The sequence below is a fragment of the Cornus florida genome, unplaced genomic scaffold (genome assembly GCF_030987335.1).
Source record: "Cornus florida cultivar Cherokee Brave unplaced genomic scaffold, ASM3098733v1 CherokeeBrave_3.0.0_Hap2_Chr08, whole genome shotgun sequence".
Classification (NCBI taxonomy): domain Eukaryota; kingdom Viridiplantae; phylum Streptophyta; class Magnoliopsida; order Cornales; family Cornaceae; genus Cornus; species Cornus florida.
This window is the reverse complement of record NW_026775578.1, coordinates 3321178-3338058: the sequence shown is the minus strand read 5'-3', so window position 1 is coordinate 3338058 and position 16881 is coordinate 3321178. Positions and strand designations below refer to the sequence as shown.

The 16881-nt window shown below is 34.9% G+C and overlaps 1 protein-coding gene, 1 non-coding gene and 1 pseudogene across 2 annotated transcripts; 1 reads left to right on the top strand and 2 right to left on the bottom strand.

The window, feature by feature from the left end:
* Positions 1 to 82, top strand: TRNAS-AGA (transfer RNA serine (anticodon AGA)). The gene has a single exon. It is a non-coding gene; the product is annotated as a tRNA-Ser (tRNA).
* Positions 83 to 1532: 1450 nt separating this feature from the next.
* LOC132268935 (small nuclear ribonucleoprotein SmD1a-like) lies at positions 1533 to 5631 on the bottom strand. Its single transcript, XM_059769859.1, has 4 exons — positions 5489 to 5631; positions 5307 to 5383; positions 1971 to 2162; positions 1533 to 1864 (listed from the first exon to the last, which is right to left on the bottom strand). Exons 1-4 carry the CDS (start codon positions 5500 to 5502, stop codon positions 1803 to 1805), a joined length of 345 nt encoding a protein of 114 aa, XP_059625842.1. The 5' UTR covers positions 5503 to 5631; the 3' UTR covers positions 1533 to 1802.
* Positions 5632 to 11088: 5457 nt separating this feature from the next.
* On the bottom strand, positions 11089 to 12706 carry LOC132268336 (stem-specific protein TSJT1-like; annotated as a pseudogene).
* Positions 12707 to 16881: the final 4175 nt, after the last annotated feature.

The following is a 16881-nucleotide window of genomic DNA, read 5'->3' as shown; positions in this document are numbered from 1 at the left end:
GTCGATATGTCCGAGTGGTTAAGGAGATAGACTAGAAATCTGTTGGGCTTCGCCCGCGCATGTTCGAACCCTGCCGTTGACGTTTTTCTTTTTTGGTTTAGGTGTTTAAGCTTTCAAACAATGAACCAGGCCAATAAGAAATAATTCATGAAAAAAACAAAAAAAGTTTCTTATACATGTGGGAAAAAAACTAGATAGGATTCTCTTATGAGCTCTACTATTTTTCTGACCCCAACATTGGCCAACAAGATTGTCCGGGTTGGTCGGATAAAAAAATATATATATATATATTCTGGTTTATCTTTGCCATCATTCATTTCTCCTTCATTTCTACATATAATACCATAATTTCATTGTTTCTCTCTCTATAAAAACTCTATTTATATAAATATTTTTTCTCTCTAATTTCTATTTGTATATATTTTTTTCTTCTCATTCTCTCTAACGGTTTTTTCCCACATTTATAAATTCTATTTCTTTAATTAGTAATAATAAATAAATTTAATTTATCTTTCTTCAAAAATTCTATTTATGTCCTAGTGTGTATCAAAGGCTCTTTGTATGTCCTCACATGATTAAATAATTAAATATTAATTTATTAAAAAAAAAACTTCTAAGACTTGAACCTCCTGACCTTCCTTTGGGAGATAAGAGGCTGATACCGCTATGTCACTGGCCCGTTGATAAGTATTAAGGTTTGTCATTTGTATAAAATAAAATAATTTATTCCATACGAAAAATATGTGCTATTTTTATATTTATTTATATTACTATTTAGTAATTATTCATAGACATATGATTTGGCACTTGACTTTATATATATATATATATATATATATATATAACATTATATTTCATTTGATTTTTAAATAAAGATAAAAATAAAAATTATTTATTTGATTTAAAGATACATATATTACATTATATTTATATATATTTTAAATTATATATATATATATACACACATATATTTAATAAATTTTACTCTAGGCTCTTTTAAGTAATTTAAACTTCTACTTTTCTTTTATTATTTTTGTAAGAAGTATTTTCATACTTTTGTCTAGCTCACTTTATTGAATATTAGTGTTATTTTACACATTTTATTGAACTACATGAAGTTTTTGGCAATTCATCTTGGTTGGTGACACAAATAAAATGGAAATCATATTCTTACATCTACACTTTTTTGTTTGTATCGATGTAGGTTATACATGGAGTGCCAATCCAACACAAATATTTCTTTTTTATTTTAATATTATTCAAATTTCATTTGAAGTTTGTTTATTTTTCCACTGTGTTCTTTTCTCAACATTCATATTGACAATGATTACTTCACATTATTTTCATCTCGTGTATTTACTCACGAGCAATACAAGAGAAAATTAGTTTATACCAATCGGTTTGCTCCGGGACACATCACAGTTGACCACCGTAAGAATTTTAGTCGTAACAAAAAAAAATCCATGATCTGGGTAATTATTACTCGCTAGCACCATTGCTTAAAACAAGTAGAAGAATTGGCTTAAAACAAGTAGAAGAATTGAAAGCTCTTAGAATTAAACATCTCCCACCACACTGGGCAGACAACGGGTAAATGGACACAAAATAATCTAGTAAATGGACCACGCTATTTCAACAGTCTAGAAAACAAGTCATCATAATAAACATCATTAGAAATTATCCTGCAGCAAGACAACTCGGTGAAGCCCTCCTGGGAAAGGGCATAACCCAATAAACTCTCCCATGACACAGGTGTTTACATAAACAAATATGCTCCAAAAATTGCAACTACTGCAACGTATCTAACGGCCTCTACCACGTCCACGCCCACGACCACGGCCCCGACCACGGCCCACAGGCCTCCCTGAATTGGACAATAGTAAGGCATTAAAAAAAGATTACGGAAAGTACCAACAGGATCAACCAAAATTATATTAAATAGCAAGGAATGGCACAGATATTTGAAATACCAGCTGTCGGTTTCTTGGGCTTGACCCTAGGTGCCTCTTCCACGAGCAAGGTCTCAAGATTCAAGCTGTCAGGAAGGATATAGTAACGAATATTGTTACCCCTCACGCTCAGGTGATCCAAAGTCACTGGATTTTTCCCCTTCAGTGTAAGCTTTACTGTCTTCAAATGTGTATTCATACTAATATCTACACCTATAATAAAACAAGCCAACAAAGCTACCAGTCAGAAACTTTGGTTCACACAGCTGAAGTTTTTACATGTAAGCACATGTTTGTTTCAGTTAACAATCCAATCACCCATAGGAAGAAAGATAAGCATACTAGTAAGTCTCTCCAATTATGTTACTCTAAATCTAAAAGTGAAGTTAATTTGACAGAATATACACACACAGTAGAAAAAACAGATGCATTGAGAATGTTCAATTTCATCACACCAAAAAGCACCTTCAAATATAATGAAATATCATCTTGTAGAGTTCAATTTAGTCCCTGCCCTTACTTAACACCACCCTTATTTTTTCCTTTGTCGAAAAAAACAAAAACAAAGAAGTTCAAAATGCAACTTCATTGAATCCCTTGATAGCCAAAATTCTGATATTGAAAGTTTTGCTATTGGAAATGCTCATGTCACCGGGTTAAAAGTATTGCTATTGGAAATACTCATGTCTCCGGCTTAAAAGTATTGCTATTGGAAATACTCATGTCACCGGGTTAAAAGTATTGCTATTGGAAATACTCACTTGATAGCCAAAACAATGATATTGAAAGTTTTGCTATTGGAAATTACTTCTGTCACCGCGACAATTCACCGCTGGATAACCAGAGAGGGATCATGGCACCCCTCATGAAACTTTATAGAATGTCATATCTTTAACACCACCAACTAGTCTGCTTTGCTTCAGCTGGTTCCCATTATAACTCACTAACTCTACATCCCAAAATTATTATGCCCATGGACCTACTCTAATATGATTTTTATTTTTTATTTTGATAAGTCCTACTCTAATATGAATTTTATTTGCAGATCCTTAAAAAAACAGACCAAATTCTTTCATTTTTATTTTTTGAATAAGCATTTTTTGTTATTATGTCTTGACCCACGTTAAAAACATTCCCCCCCCCCCCCCCCCCCCAAAAAAAAAAAAAAAAAAAAAAAACACACCAATATAATAGTTTATTAAATTTGAAGATCCTGGCTCAAGCGCTTTTTCCCACCAAATCTTCTTTATATATATATATATATATAATATTATGAATATACTAAGCAATAGAGGGAGCACATCATGTACACTAACAGTGTACGTAAATCACACAACTAGACTCCCTCTATGTAAGGTGAAACATTCAAAAAGATTTACAAAATAATGAATAAGATCTCAAAATCTCCCTCTGAGAAAGAGAAAGGCTGGTTTGGTTCAGTTTTCTGAAAATAGTTTTGTTCTTGAGAACTCAGAAAAAGAAACTGTATTTAGAGAACTCAAAAAGCAGTTCCCTAAAAACAAGCCTTTTTTAATGAGTTTTTTAAAAACAGTTTACAAAACAACCAAACAAGTTTCTGTACACTTTTCTTATTTTCAGTTCTCCAAAAATAGAAAACTGAACTAAACAGACCTGAAGCCTCTAGCAACACTTTCAGAATCCCAATAATAAGCATTTCCTTATCCTCAAAAGATTGTATGTTCTACTCCAGCAACGCGCTCCACATAAGGCCTAAAGGTGTGACTTGTCAAGCTGATGACCTCTTCCTTGACAAATTCACCAGCCCAAAAACCCAAAGAACAGTAAATAGGGATTGCAATTCCCTTACCACCTCACAGTGAAAGAATATAACAAGTGGATTCTTCAGCCTTTTTGCAAATGCAGGATTAATTAGGATCATTTCACACCTATTATTCATAGTTAACATTACTTGTTCAAATTATTTATAGTAATCATTACCTCAAAATCCACGTACCACATAAATGATGACAACTTGGAAGGCATCTCTACCCTCAAATGCGTTTGTCAGCATTCCACCTCAATGTATCCTCCCAATCCCCCACACACCAAGCCACCATATAAAATCTCAAATAAAAACTCAATCCTGTTTCACTCGCAATTCTGAAGAGCTCAAAAGGAGGTTCCCAAACTAAACTTCTATGCAATACAGAATAGCTGTAGGGAGGATATATTCACGGGCATAATCCCATACCATTATGCTAAAATCTCATCTTCAACCATTATATATAACATACTTAAGTATCCGGATAATTCAGTCTGCTCCTACCTAATAGCTTTCCAGACCTTGGATCCGACTGAAATTGTAAACTCCCCAGAGATCTATTCTCTATTTTCACTGGGTAACAACTTCTTCTTAAGTATCACACTAAGCTAAGCTATGGGTAGCTTGCTAATAGATGATCTTGTTCCAAAACAAATGCTAGCTTCACATAAACTAAATAAATACTCCATTTTGATAAAGAAAAATCAATAATCATTCATAGAGGGAAATTAACAAAAAAGGAGACTAGCACCTTATTGAAATGTGGGGTTGTCAGATTAATTGGAAAATCTGTACATATGGGATGGGTTCAAAATTGGATTATGAAGGATGTTCTATTTAATCTCCTAAGATTGCCGATCTTGAATGGGCAACAATGAAAAAGTGGGTTAGAGAGGCTTTAAAAAAGGCCCCAGCCCTCTCTGTTCAGCATACCAAAGCTTAGGTATTATTTGCATTAAGTGAAACCTCAAACTCTAATCCACATTCCCATGCTTGGCAGTCCAAACTTTTTCCAATACACCAATAATGAACCATAGTACAGAGAGGCTATACTAATAATAAATGAGATATTTGAACTTGCCACAAAATCTCATGTTCATAGGTGCTAATATTTGTTTTTTTAAAATCCTGATACATCCAACAGTTCTGAGAAGAAAGAAAAAAAAAAGCCAATTCAAAGCCATAAATACCGAGTCAACATTGTCAAAAGCGAAGACTATAGTTTTACAAAACAAATCTTGAAGCGCAATAATCATAATCCAAAATACATATTGAGCAACTAATAGTTTCCATTAGTAGCCAAAAGCATATGTGCGTTTGTTCAGCAATTGAACTAGCAAACTACAAAGAGAAAATTAGGGTTTAAGAAAATATGATTGGAAAAAAAAAAAAAAAAAAACAGGGACACTTCGACACTAATTTTTTTGTCTGCGCCAATTAAACACAATCCATTCCACACTAAGCTTAAACGACTCGACCTTTTAGTGCCTTTTTTTAGCAGGGCAGAAAACATAATGTATATAAATTTCTTTCGATTTTTCACTAATAAAACATAATAGTAGTGAGATAGAAACCTGTGATTGTGCCGTGAACAACGGTTCCATTCTTAAGTTCGATCGATACAGTCTCGTTGTTCAACTTCATCAAGAACCTGTATATATGGAGTAAAACAAACATCATCAGAAACAGAAATAGAGCATTAATGTTTGCATCGACATCAAATCACAGAAATATCGCTAGAGATAGATATACGAACCTGACAAGCTTCATTCTGGCAAGAGGACGACGGTCTAGGGCTTAGAAGCGAAGGCGAAGGCGAGGGCGAAGACTGGCAGTGGGAGGAGGGGGTTTTAGGGCACGGGCGTACACGAAAGTCTTTTTGTCAACTGTCACCGAGATAAGCGACGTCGTATTGAAGTGTTGAAGAACCTTGCTAGATGGCTTGGGCCAGTATATTCCCAATTCAGTTCTGATTTAAAAATTCCGAAATCCAAATTTTTATATGTATTGTATAGTTTGTAACTTTCTATACAAACAAAATTTCAAGTTCCATGTGTAATTATATACTCAGTAATATTTTATAAAATCATAAAATATTTAAGAACTCCAGACTTAGGTGTTGTTTTATAAGACTAAGTATTAAAAATTTTAAAAGCTGAATTTTAAGTGATAATTAAAAGATAAATATTTTTTAAAATTTCTAGTGTTTAGCATTTAATGATAAGTGATACCATGTCATTTAAAATTTTATCCTATTTTAAGTGAGTTTACATTTTTGAGTGATATTTAATTAGATAAGTGCTTAATCTATTTAAAATTAAGGGCTAAATTGAATAATCAAACAACACCTTACATTATTTGTGTTTGATTCTATTTTATTTTCTATTTCTCCGATAATCGAAGTGTTCAAAACTTTGTTCAGACTAATTCATGGTGCCCGTGCAAGCGCCACTACACGAATTAGATAAAGCTAATACTATGTTCACTGGCGTGGTTCCTAAAAGATTGTTTACACATAGGAGGAATCGAACATGAGTCATGATGCTTTATGAAATACGGGCTCAAGTCTTTTTTCAACTAGGCCAATCCCTTAATATTTTCTAATTAATTTCATATTGTACACAATTTTGAATTATTCTAACTCAAGTTGTATTGTTTGAAATCCATGTGACCCATAAAATTTCATTAAGTATCTAATTAGATGGAAATGTAATTCGAATTTTAGATTCTAAATTTTTAATAACCATTTCATCTACGTCATTTCTAAATAGGTGTGTTGATATTATAGGTTGAGTTTGTCATTTCTCTTACTCACAAAATATTAAGGGTTAGTTTGGTGTGGTGGAATGAAATAAAAGAAAGTGAAATGAAATGATTTTATTTTTTTTCCATTCTCGTGTTCGGTGCCAATTTTAAAGTTGGAATCATCATTCCCCATTATTCTTAGAGAATAGTCATTCTATCAAAATAATTCCACATTCAAACAAAAGGAATAACCATTCCATTCCATTCAATTCTCACCTCCATTCTCATTAATTCCTATTCATTCATCCACACTAAACTAGCACAATGTTTTTTCTTTTCGGTAATTAAATATTAAACCAAACTGAAGAAAAATACAACTGGCAAAGCCCAAAGAAAAAGTCCAAAAAGACAACAGACACAAGGCCCAAACAAAAAACCAGCCCCGCCCATAAAACTTGGAAACCACTGCTGCAACTGCGAGCGAATCAAGCAGAAGAAACAACAGAACCCAGAACAAGGAGTGAAGGAAACAAAACAAAAGACATCAATCATCAATGGCAGCTCCGTCCATCCCATTACTCAGAAGAGACCACCACCGGCGACTGACCTTGCACTATGACAGTCACTGAATTTTATAGAAAGCAGCTTCTTCTTGATGCATTCAACAATTTGCTTGACCAACACATTTCCGACTAATTTTTTTTTCCAGAAAAGGTATGTTCATTCCTCTCCTTCCACATATAGTAAGTCTAGTTTGTTTGGATGAAAAATATTTTTTAAAGAATATTTTTTTATTTTCTGGTGTAGGTAAATATTTACTAAAAAAAAAATATTAAAATTTGATAAAAATAATTTACCCATCAGTTTTCAGCAAGTCATTTTACAAGCTACAAAGAACTTAGCCTCAATCTCGACTTATATTTTCGCCAAACACGAAAAAACAAAAATAAAAAATATTTTACTAAAAAAAAAAAATCTTCTTCAAAAAATATATTTTACGTTGAGCTTACATCCGCGCACCAAATCATAACTTGTATGTGAGCAAAGTGAAAGACTTGTATCCATCCTTCCAAACACTAGGAATCCACATTGCAATGTTAGATAACACATGATCACCACAATAAACACCACATTTATGCTGGAAACTCTCCCCCACAGTTCTAGAATACTGACATTCAAAAAACAATTATGGGATTCATCTTCTGCTGAACACAACAAAATGTTAAATATTTTTCTTGCATAATATACGGTTTTAACCTTAATTACATTTCTCTTTATTGTTCTACATTTGTTTGAATTTTTTAGTACCATTGGCATAATAGATAGATGAATTAGTCCATGGTAATTGGGCGTTTATGAGTCTGTAAAAAAAAAAAAAAAAAAAAATAGTTGGTCCATTCTCAACCTCGGTAAAGTCCATCTTGTTGTGATAGAAATGAACAAGAACAAATAAGTTTTAGCTAATGTAATAAAGATGCTAATTATTGTTTCAAAGACTATACCCGCTTTATTTATTTCAAAAAGCTCAGGAAGAAACTAGTAGATTTAGAGAGGAAGTAACTTAAAACAAACCAAATTTGATACTTGAGTATTCGGATATATCCGAATTAGGAATTTAATGATTTTTTTTTTTTTTTTTTTTCATACGTTTTATGCAATATTTCAGGTTTATAATGTGAATTATTACCCTACACATATTTGATAAAAAGCATGCTGATTCCATATGAATTGCTTATGAGATATGCTTGATCCTGTGTTTCTTCCTTTCTCTATCAGAATTTACTTTTCAAGAATGGTACATCTAGAACTGTTGCATCGTAATTGGGGCTATAACAAGCAAGAACAAAGAGTCATTGGCCTCAAACACCAATAAAAGTGAATGTATTTTCAAGTTCTGAAAATGACAAAGTAGAGAGAGGTTGAGAACACATCCAAACAATAATCTCGCACTGAAATAAAGAAAATTGCAATAGTGTTTTCATTTGTATCTTTAGTTTTGTCAAAAAAGTATTCTTTATTATGATGTAATAAGAACATGTTACATTTTGTTTAACCATAATTATTTTAGTGTGTTGTGTTGCAAAAGTTATTTTAATTTTTAATTTTGGATTTTTGAGATTATACAACTTGAATAATTTCTAGTAACACTCAATTTGTTGCATTAAACCAGTAGCAAGCGAGAGATATATATATATATATATATATAGTGTATTTTTCTGGCTTTTCATATTCATAATGCTTTTCAAATTAGCAATTTAAAAGTTGTGTAATCCACAATCCCCTAAATCAATCATTTGCAATGAGTGCATCACATCTGCAGCTCAACGTCACAATGAATTTCAAACAAATATGATTTAATAGCAAACTATTTTTTAAATCAAATACATTTTCAAATTGTACAGTTCTGAAAATTATATAGGTAAGCAATGACCTCACCTTGCTTTACTCAATTTACATCAATCTTTAACATCCAATTAACCTTAAAAAACTATAACAATCCTAATAGAGAATTTGAACAAAATACCAAAATCTATTGTTGAATGTATAAAGAAAAAAAGTTAAGTAGAGTTTTTTTTTATTGTACTAGACATTATCCATAGGGTAACAAATAAGTTTTTGTTTTGATGGAGATATGTGGAATAGCAAGTGGAATAATACATTCTTTCACTCCTAGAACTTGTTACGCTCACTTGATGGTTAAAAATGACATCCATTAACTATTTATAGTTATCCTACAAACTTTCTAGAACATTTTTCACAAAAATTTACTAATTCTATAAAATTCTGTACTCATCTAAAATCTTCTTTACACTCTATTCTACTAATACCATTGCATGAGTAATCCATGTAGACGACAAGAGCATAGATGGCTTGACGGAATCTCTGGGGGTGTGATATATGGCAAGCTAGCTACTACTCTGATCAATTGATCTAAAATTCTCATATGTTACAAATTTGTGACATTGCATAATGAATTTTAATCTGAAGGTACGTATGTATGTCAGTACAATAAATGCTGAGCTATATGAAATGAGTTTATAAAGAATAATCTATGTCTCTGTCCATTTTACGCTCTGCTAGCTCTTTCCTTTTCAATTTCTTGATTAAAGGAAGTAGAGCACTTGCACAAATTGCAACAAAATTTTTATCATAATAATATGAATAGTGATTTAAGAATAGAATTCTACCTTAATTTAATTTATTTGAATAAGGTGGTAATTCCATCATAAGATGTTATGTGATGGGACTTACAATCAACGTAAATTTAATAATGAGTAAAGATACATTGTCGCATTTTTTGGCCGAAAAATTGTTCAAATATTACGTGGCGTTGATACTTGTTGACTCAATTACTGACTTATCAAAAGACTATTTTACCCAAAAAAAAAAAAACCATGGTTTCAGAGTCCTCATCTTCCCATCTACCTATAGTTTTTCTCTGTCATATTTATTCAATCTCAGTGAATTTCTCTCCTCCATATCTTTGTTTACTTTGTTTCCCCCTCTCCAACCCCACAACCTCTTTGCTTTCCTGTTGTCTATTTTTCTTGGAGAAGAACTGCAAAGCATTGCACAGTAAACCATGACACAGGCCCATTTTTTTTTTCACAAAATCTACATGAGTACACTGAGTACAGCATTGCACAGACCCAATTACCTTAACAAGACGAAGTTTAAAGATGAGGGCTCATACGAGAGAGGTGCGAAATCAAAAAGAGTCAGAATCGGAGAAAAATATAGTAACAAGAGGATTATATTTGTTGGAAGAAAAAAAAATCAAGATTTCTTCACTGAGTTATTTTTTTATATTTTTTATTTGAGGCAAGTCAGAAAGATTTCATTAACGAAGGGTTACAATCTAAAAGCATAGAATCCTTACAGCAATGGGAATTACATCACCAGAAACCATCTTTTGTTTGAGTAGCAAACCATTTTCTTTGGGTTTGATGAGTACTCTTTATTTTTACAACATTTATTAAATTGGGTTTTGATAATGGTGGTGGTGGATTCTATATGAAGATTATTGTCACTAATGATACATTGTTATTCTTGATGATTTTATTTGATTGTTGAAGATTGGATAGGTTTTCAATGTGTTCCTCTTCCGATGACCATAACGGTCAATTACAGGTCCGACGGAGATGGGTATGTTGGGTTTCCATGGAGATGTAAGTTGGGTCATCGCCTTCTTACTTTGACCATGGGTAACCCATCATCTCCGATCCTTGGCGTCGGCATCATCAACTCCATTCTGAAATATTAGAGATATATATAGATGGAGATAGAGATACTATAGATAGAGAGAGGGCAGAGGAAAAAAAGAAAGAAAGTGATAAAGATAAATTAGATTTTAGGCACAAATAAGAAGTGTCGTTGGTATTGCCACATAGAGTAGGTCTACATTTCAGCTATTTTGATGGTACGTAGTATCATTACTCGTCTAATAATATATGCATGGATGGTATAATTGCATATTGATAGAAAGTTCCAACAATTGACAGAAATTAACTATTACTATATATTATATACATGCATGCCACAGATGCCTGCAGGCCTGATTTAATACACAACCACACGATCGAGGAGTCGCCATATAGAGGGAGATCTTTATTAGGTCGCTGCAAGAAAGGCTGATCCTTCTACCTGAAAAAACAATCCCCAAACTTTCAAGTTAATAATATATATATATATAGCCGAATAATTCAACATATATAGAGCTTGATCATGGTTCTAAAATTTTCTTGTGATCGAAGTTTCGATTTGGATTTGGATTGCCTCTCAAATTCATTATAACAAAGTATTATGAAAGTGGTACTGATTTTCAAAATAATAATAATAGTAATAATAATAATAATAATGAAAACTTGAGTTGAGTGGACTTAGTCGAGTTATTCCGTGCCAATATTGTTATCAATTTAGGCAAATGAATGGTTTGAGGCACCGAGTGAATGGCATGAAAACATTCTATGTATAATATATCATCATCATTGATTCATTATAATTTTACCAAGTGAGACATTAATGAATTGTTGTATCATTTTTTCTATTTATATATATTTAACTTAGGTGTACTACATATATAAATGAGTGTTGTTATATATATGCACGTACCTTGAATGTTGCACCCCAGATCTCTTCCTCTGCAGCAGGAACTGCTGTAATTTTGTTCTTCGGATTTTCGTAGCATTGTAGTTCCCCAACTGCTGTTGAGAAGAAGCACCCTACAGCAACCCATCAATTTCCATCATTCTGATCAGGATTTTACACACACACACGATGGTTCCACATATATACGATGGTTCCATTTGAAATTAAATACTCCGTAGGTTTATATATATATATATATATATAGCCTATAGGTGGAGAGTAATTAAGTACGTACCTGAAGGGAAAGAAGCAATTGACTTGCCACATGCACCTCTAAGAAGTTCAACATCATCTGCAAATGCTACAAATCCATCTGCAGTAATTCCCCAGTATAGTGGAATCCTCCCATGTTGATCCTATATATATATATATACATATATGTATATTAGTGTATACTATGCGCGTATGCTTGTGGTTAGATCAACAACATATACAAATATATAGGGCAAAATATATTAATGACTTACGGAAGCCACAAACAATGTGGAGGTGGAGTAGTCGAATAGAACAAAGGCAAAATTCCCCATGAAGTGTCCGACTACATGGTTTGGAGGGTATGGGGCTCGGTCACGGAGTGCTTTGTAAGCCTCAATAACCAAAACCACCTCATTTGCTGACTTGTCCAGTCCATATTCTTGTCTTAGACTTCCCAAGTTATTCAGCAACCCCTTGAACAAGCAGAATATCTCATCTTTCACCCCAAATGATCTGCTATTTATTATTCATTCATTATACATGCAATTTCATCCATCCATATACGAGTACTATATATAATTGGATAATTACATAGATATATTCAACATAACATTAATTAATTAATTCAGAGGCAAAGCATAACATATATACAATTAACCATTGTATATATTAATTGTATCTTGTTTTAACCTGGGTTGTAGGGGAGACTGGTTGTGGTGAGAGTAAGCCAAGCGAACGTGATCCCCCATCTTTAGCGACACTTCTGCATCATAGTTGCATTCGACGATAACACTGCAGCAGTAGTTTTGGGTGATGGGGTCCGGTTGCCGGCTGCCACCAGCTCCTCTGGTGGGGACACAACGGCGCTGCTGAACAATCCCAGCATGGTACTATGTGTGTGTGCTCTCTTTCTATTTTGGCTAGGTGAAATTTGGAACTGCCATGAACTTTAATTGAGCTGATAGATGAGTCAATGATTGATATATATGTAAAACAAGCAACTTCACTTATTTATAAGGATGAAGTAAGCGTAAAAGAGTCTTTTTAATGAAAAAGCAAATGCAATTAAATGGCAGTTGTTGGCAATAGGAGGCCATGGAACAACTTTGCTGGAGATTGAAAGTTGGAAGGGAAAATCCAGACAGAAAATATGGGCATTAGCAAAGAGATACACTACAACTCACTGTCACTCTGACTTGTACGTCCATTTCATTCCCTTTCAATACATAAAAATAAACCAATGTCTTTGTCCATTGTGTCAAATGTCATTACAAAAATATATATATACATATATATATATATAAACAGAGTTTTAGCTAAGTGGAAGTGTCATGAGGTCCATTTCTTTTTTTATTTTAATTGAGAGGGGTACCAATTATCAAATAGGATTGCCGGCTGATGAGGGGCCTGCATTTTTCCCGGGAGCATGGGGAGGGTTTGTCCAAATGCTCGGAAGGATAATGAATCACTCAATTTATATTTTATTGTGCCATTTCAATCAATTGGATAAAAGTATTGAAAATCAGTGTAGGATCCACGTGAATATTTATATTTTTAAAACAAATGTTTCTTTCTTTTTTATTTTTGTGGACCCATGGATCTCAAATGGATCATTCATTCCCCCATTGACTCTTTTGCCCATATATAGATACTTACGTATGTTGTATGTACACCCACCTCGGATTTAGAGGTTTCATTGATTTATTTGCATCTGTCTGAACTCTAATTTGAGTGTTGAGGATATGAACAACAGAACAAGTAGTGGTTATGTATAAGCAAACAGTCAGTTTATTATATAGTCCTCTCCGACTTTGCCTTTTCTTCCATTAATTACTAAACGTTGCTGAAGAAGATCTCCTTCGAAAGGTAGATTTATTTATTTATTTATTTTTTCTTAATATAAATTGACCCTTAGATTTGAACTTCTGTTCTAGTTTTTACAGTTCCATCAAACATCAAGCAACAATCTAGGTTTCATCACTTTCATGGCAGCATATGGTTTTATGTGTCATTACAAACATAGAGATATACTTCTTTTGTGTCAAAATAATTGTTCATCTTAAGAATTGTGACTGTAACCAAGGTAGACAACTATTTTGTGACTATCTTTGGGGGTGGGCCTCTAATCCTATTTTGGGATTGGGCTTAAATATGGGTCTTAACACTTGTAATATCCTTGGGTCAAATTGTTGTTGTTGTTTTTGCCCAGGAGAAGATGTTAGAATCTTCATACTTTTGTAAAGGCTGGGCTTTTGATTAAAATCCTTACGGCCCAACAATGTAAATGTGCATAAGAATGAATATATAAATCTTCCTTGACTTTCTGGGGAAAAAAGAAAATAATAATAATAAATAAATAAACAAAACTTAGACATTTTTTGAGACATGGCAAGCTACAAGCCCTTCAAGGTCATCAAGGCTCTAGTCAGTATAGTCTTGGTCTTCGCATTGGGCCATCTTACATTAGTTAGGGCCATGCCTGGTTTCTACTGCTGAGGCCCAAATGCGCATTAGTATGCAACTATGCATGCATATACCTCAACGTATAAGGCACGGGATCCGAGTATATGACATGATAGGAATACAGTGATATAAAAAATCACAAAAAAATTAAGATACAAATACAATAAGATACAAATATAATATAGATGCGTTAAAAGATAATAATATAATAATAATATAGTATTATTATTATAATTTTTGTTTATCCATGTAATCGAGAATGAAATCACTATTTTTGAATTTAGAGTTAGATATTTGTTATTTTTATTTTCTTAAATTTATATTATGTTTTCAATTAACCAATAATATATTTTAAATTATATTATTATTTTTAAAAAAATAATTATTACAAAACTACTCCTGTATCTAACCAAAAAATAATATATTTAAATTTTACCATGCTTCTGTGTCTGGGCATACTCATGTATCCGGCACAATATTCAACTATTTGATACTTGTCTAGGCCATGTCCACGTATCAGACATGTATTTGAGTATTGATATGTGTCTGAGCCTGAAGATGCAAGAAACTCCTTCTATTCTTTCTCTCTCTAGAATTCTTACACCTCAACCCCAAAAAGATCCTTCCCCTCTTCATTCCAACTCCTATTTATAGATATTTACAAGATATTTACAAGATATTTACTGATTGCTGGATCTGGGCCTATTCCTCTGTAAGCCCTGGTCACCTTTGATGGGCTTCCTTCTGTTCGGCCCATATGGCAGTGTCTTTCTATGGGCTGACCCAGCTGTTCGGACTGAATGTTGTGTTTTGCGAGTCGGACCTGGCCCATGTCATCCGGGGCCTCCTCAACTGCCCCCATAATTGCCCCTTATTTAATAAGGGGTAATTATTGATGGCGTCTCATCATGATGTTGACGGCTCGAGATAACCACGTGAGGGAGCGGACGGTCAGATCCAGAATCAATGTTCCGGGGCTCGAGGGATTTCTCGCCTTCCCGACGCTTCGGCCCTCGGGCCTCCTCGCCTTTATAATGCTCTAGAATTCCACTTCACTTCCCTTTACCGTCTCCATCATCAGCCAAGTCTCTCTCTTTCTAGAACAGTGCTAAGCTTTTTCTGGTGAAATCCTTCAAGAGTCATTCTTCCAGCGATCTTGCAGTCCTCCGAGGTTAGTTTCGTTCTTTTTACTTTCGGCAGGCTTCCATTTACCCTCTTTTAGATTCTTCTAGCACTTCCACCATGGTTGTAGATCTGGATGTTCTTCGTATGAGACTTAGACTTCCTGACAACATCGAAGTTAGGGTTTGCCCCCAAGATGTTAATATTACAACCGGCGCCGGCCTCCTGCCCGGCGAAGTCTTATTCACGAACCTTCAATTGAATATTGTTAGGTTCCCTCTGCACCCTTTCTTTAGTTATGTCTTCAATAGATTGGGGATATCCCCTCTGCAGGTCAACCCCAACTTCTTTAGAATCATATCTGTTATGCTCTTGTTGATGCGTGACAGAAATCTGGACCTCGACCTCATAGACCTCCTTCTGTGCTATAAGGTCAGTAAGATCCGTACTAACGAGCCCTTCTACCACCTCTACCCGTTCGAGAAGATGTCCATATGTACTGACACAATAAAATCTGAAAAGGGTTGGAGGGATAGCATAGTGGGCATTAGTGGGGCTTGGTCTTCGCCGGCTGCAGAGGATTACCCAATCCCGAGCGCCTTTGGTGTCTGCTCTGTCTCCTCCTATAAAAAATTCAAATCCCATAAGCATGACTGCCCCTGCGAAACATGCGTTCCTCGTTTTTGCACTTTCTTATGCCGTTCCTTGGGAATACCTTGTGATGACTTGAGCTATAGTGTTTGCAGGGATAGGAGTAACTACTTGAAGAGATACGTTCTGAACGATATTCCTTCCTGCTCAGACCTCCTCACTTCAGACAACCTCTTAGCGCTCTCATCACTCGGCTACAACATGAGCAGACTTCAGATTCCTTCTTTTGGCAGGAAGAAGAATACTCCCCCAGCCACTCCTGCTGCTGGGGTGACCTCCTCTCCGGCGTCAGCTTCCTCCTCAGCCACCATATCGGACACTGTCCCGAGCGCAGTGGCTATTAATCCTGTTGCCAGCGCCCCTGCTGCCAACCAGAACGCGTCCCCCCCAGCTACCATAGCTCCTGTTGCTGCGGGGGGTGGTCGGGACAAAGAACGAGGCAAAAGGCCTCATCCTGACAGTGAAATCGATCCTGAGGAGGAGCCTCTCATTAGAAGGACCCGGGTCTCTGGGCCGGGTACTCTCTTGCACCGAGCGATCAGACCTCCTGCTCCCTCTGGGCCTGCTGCAGCTGGTGGCTCTGCTTCTGCTTCAGGCCCCCCTTCTATCCCCACCTTACCGCCATGGGCCCCTCGGTACACCCGAACGGATGGGACGTTCGTGAAACCGAACGAGACCATGCTGAAGGATGGCAAGACCGCTATGGCCTACTACAGGAGCATGTGGACTCCGAAGGACGTTGAGGCGGCAAAGGGCCTTTCCCAGAAGGATGTGTTCAGCCGCTTTCCCCAATCTGCTATGGAGGTGACTTTTATTTTCTAACTC

Coding starts and splice junctions, on each gene's coding strand:
- LOC132268935 (XM_059769859.1), bottom strand. Junction 2,163..5,306: donor TGTTCACGGCACAATCACAG/GTTTCTATCTCA, acceptor GTTTTATTATAG/GTGTAGATATTAGTATGAAT. Junction 1,865..1,970: donor GCCCAAGAAACCGACAGCTG/GTATTTCAAATA, acceptor TGTCCAATTCAG/GGAGGCCTGTGGGCCGTGGT.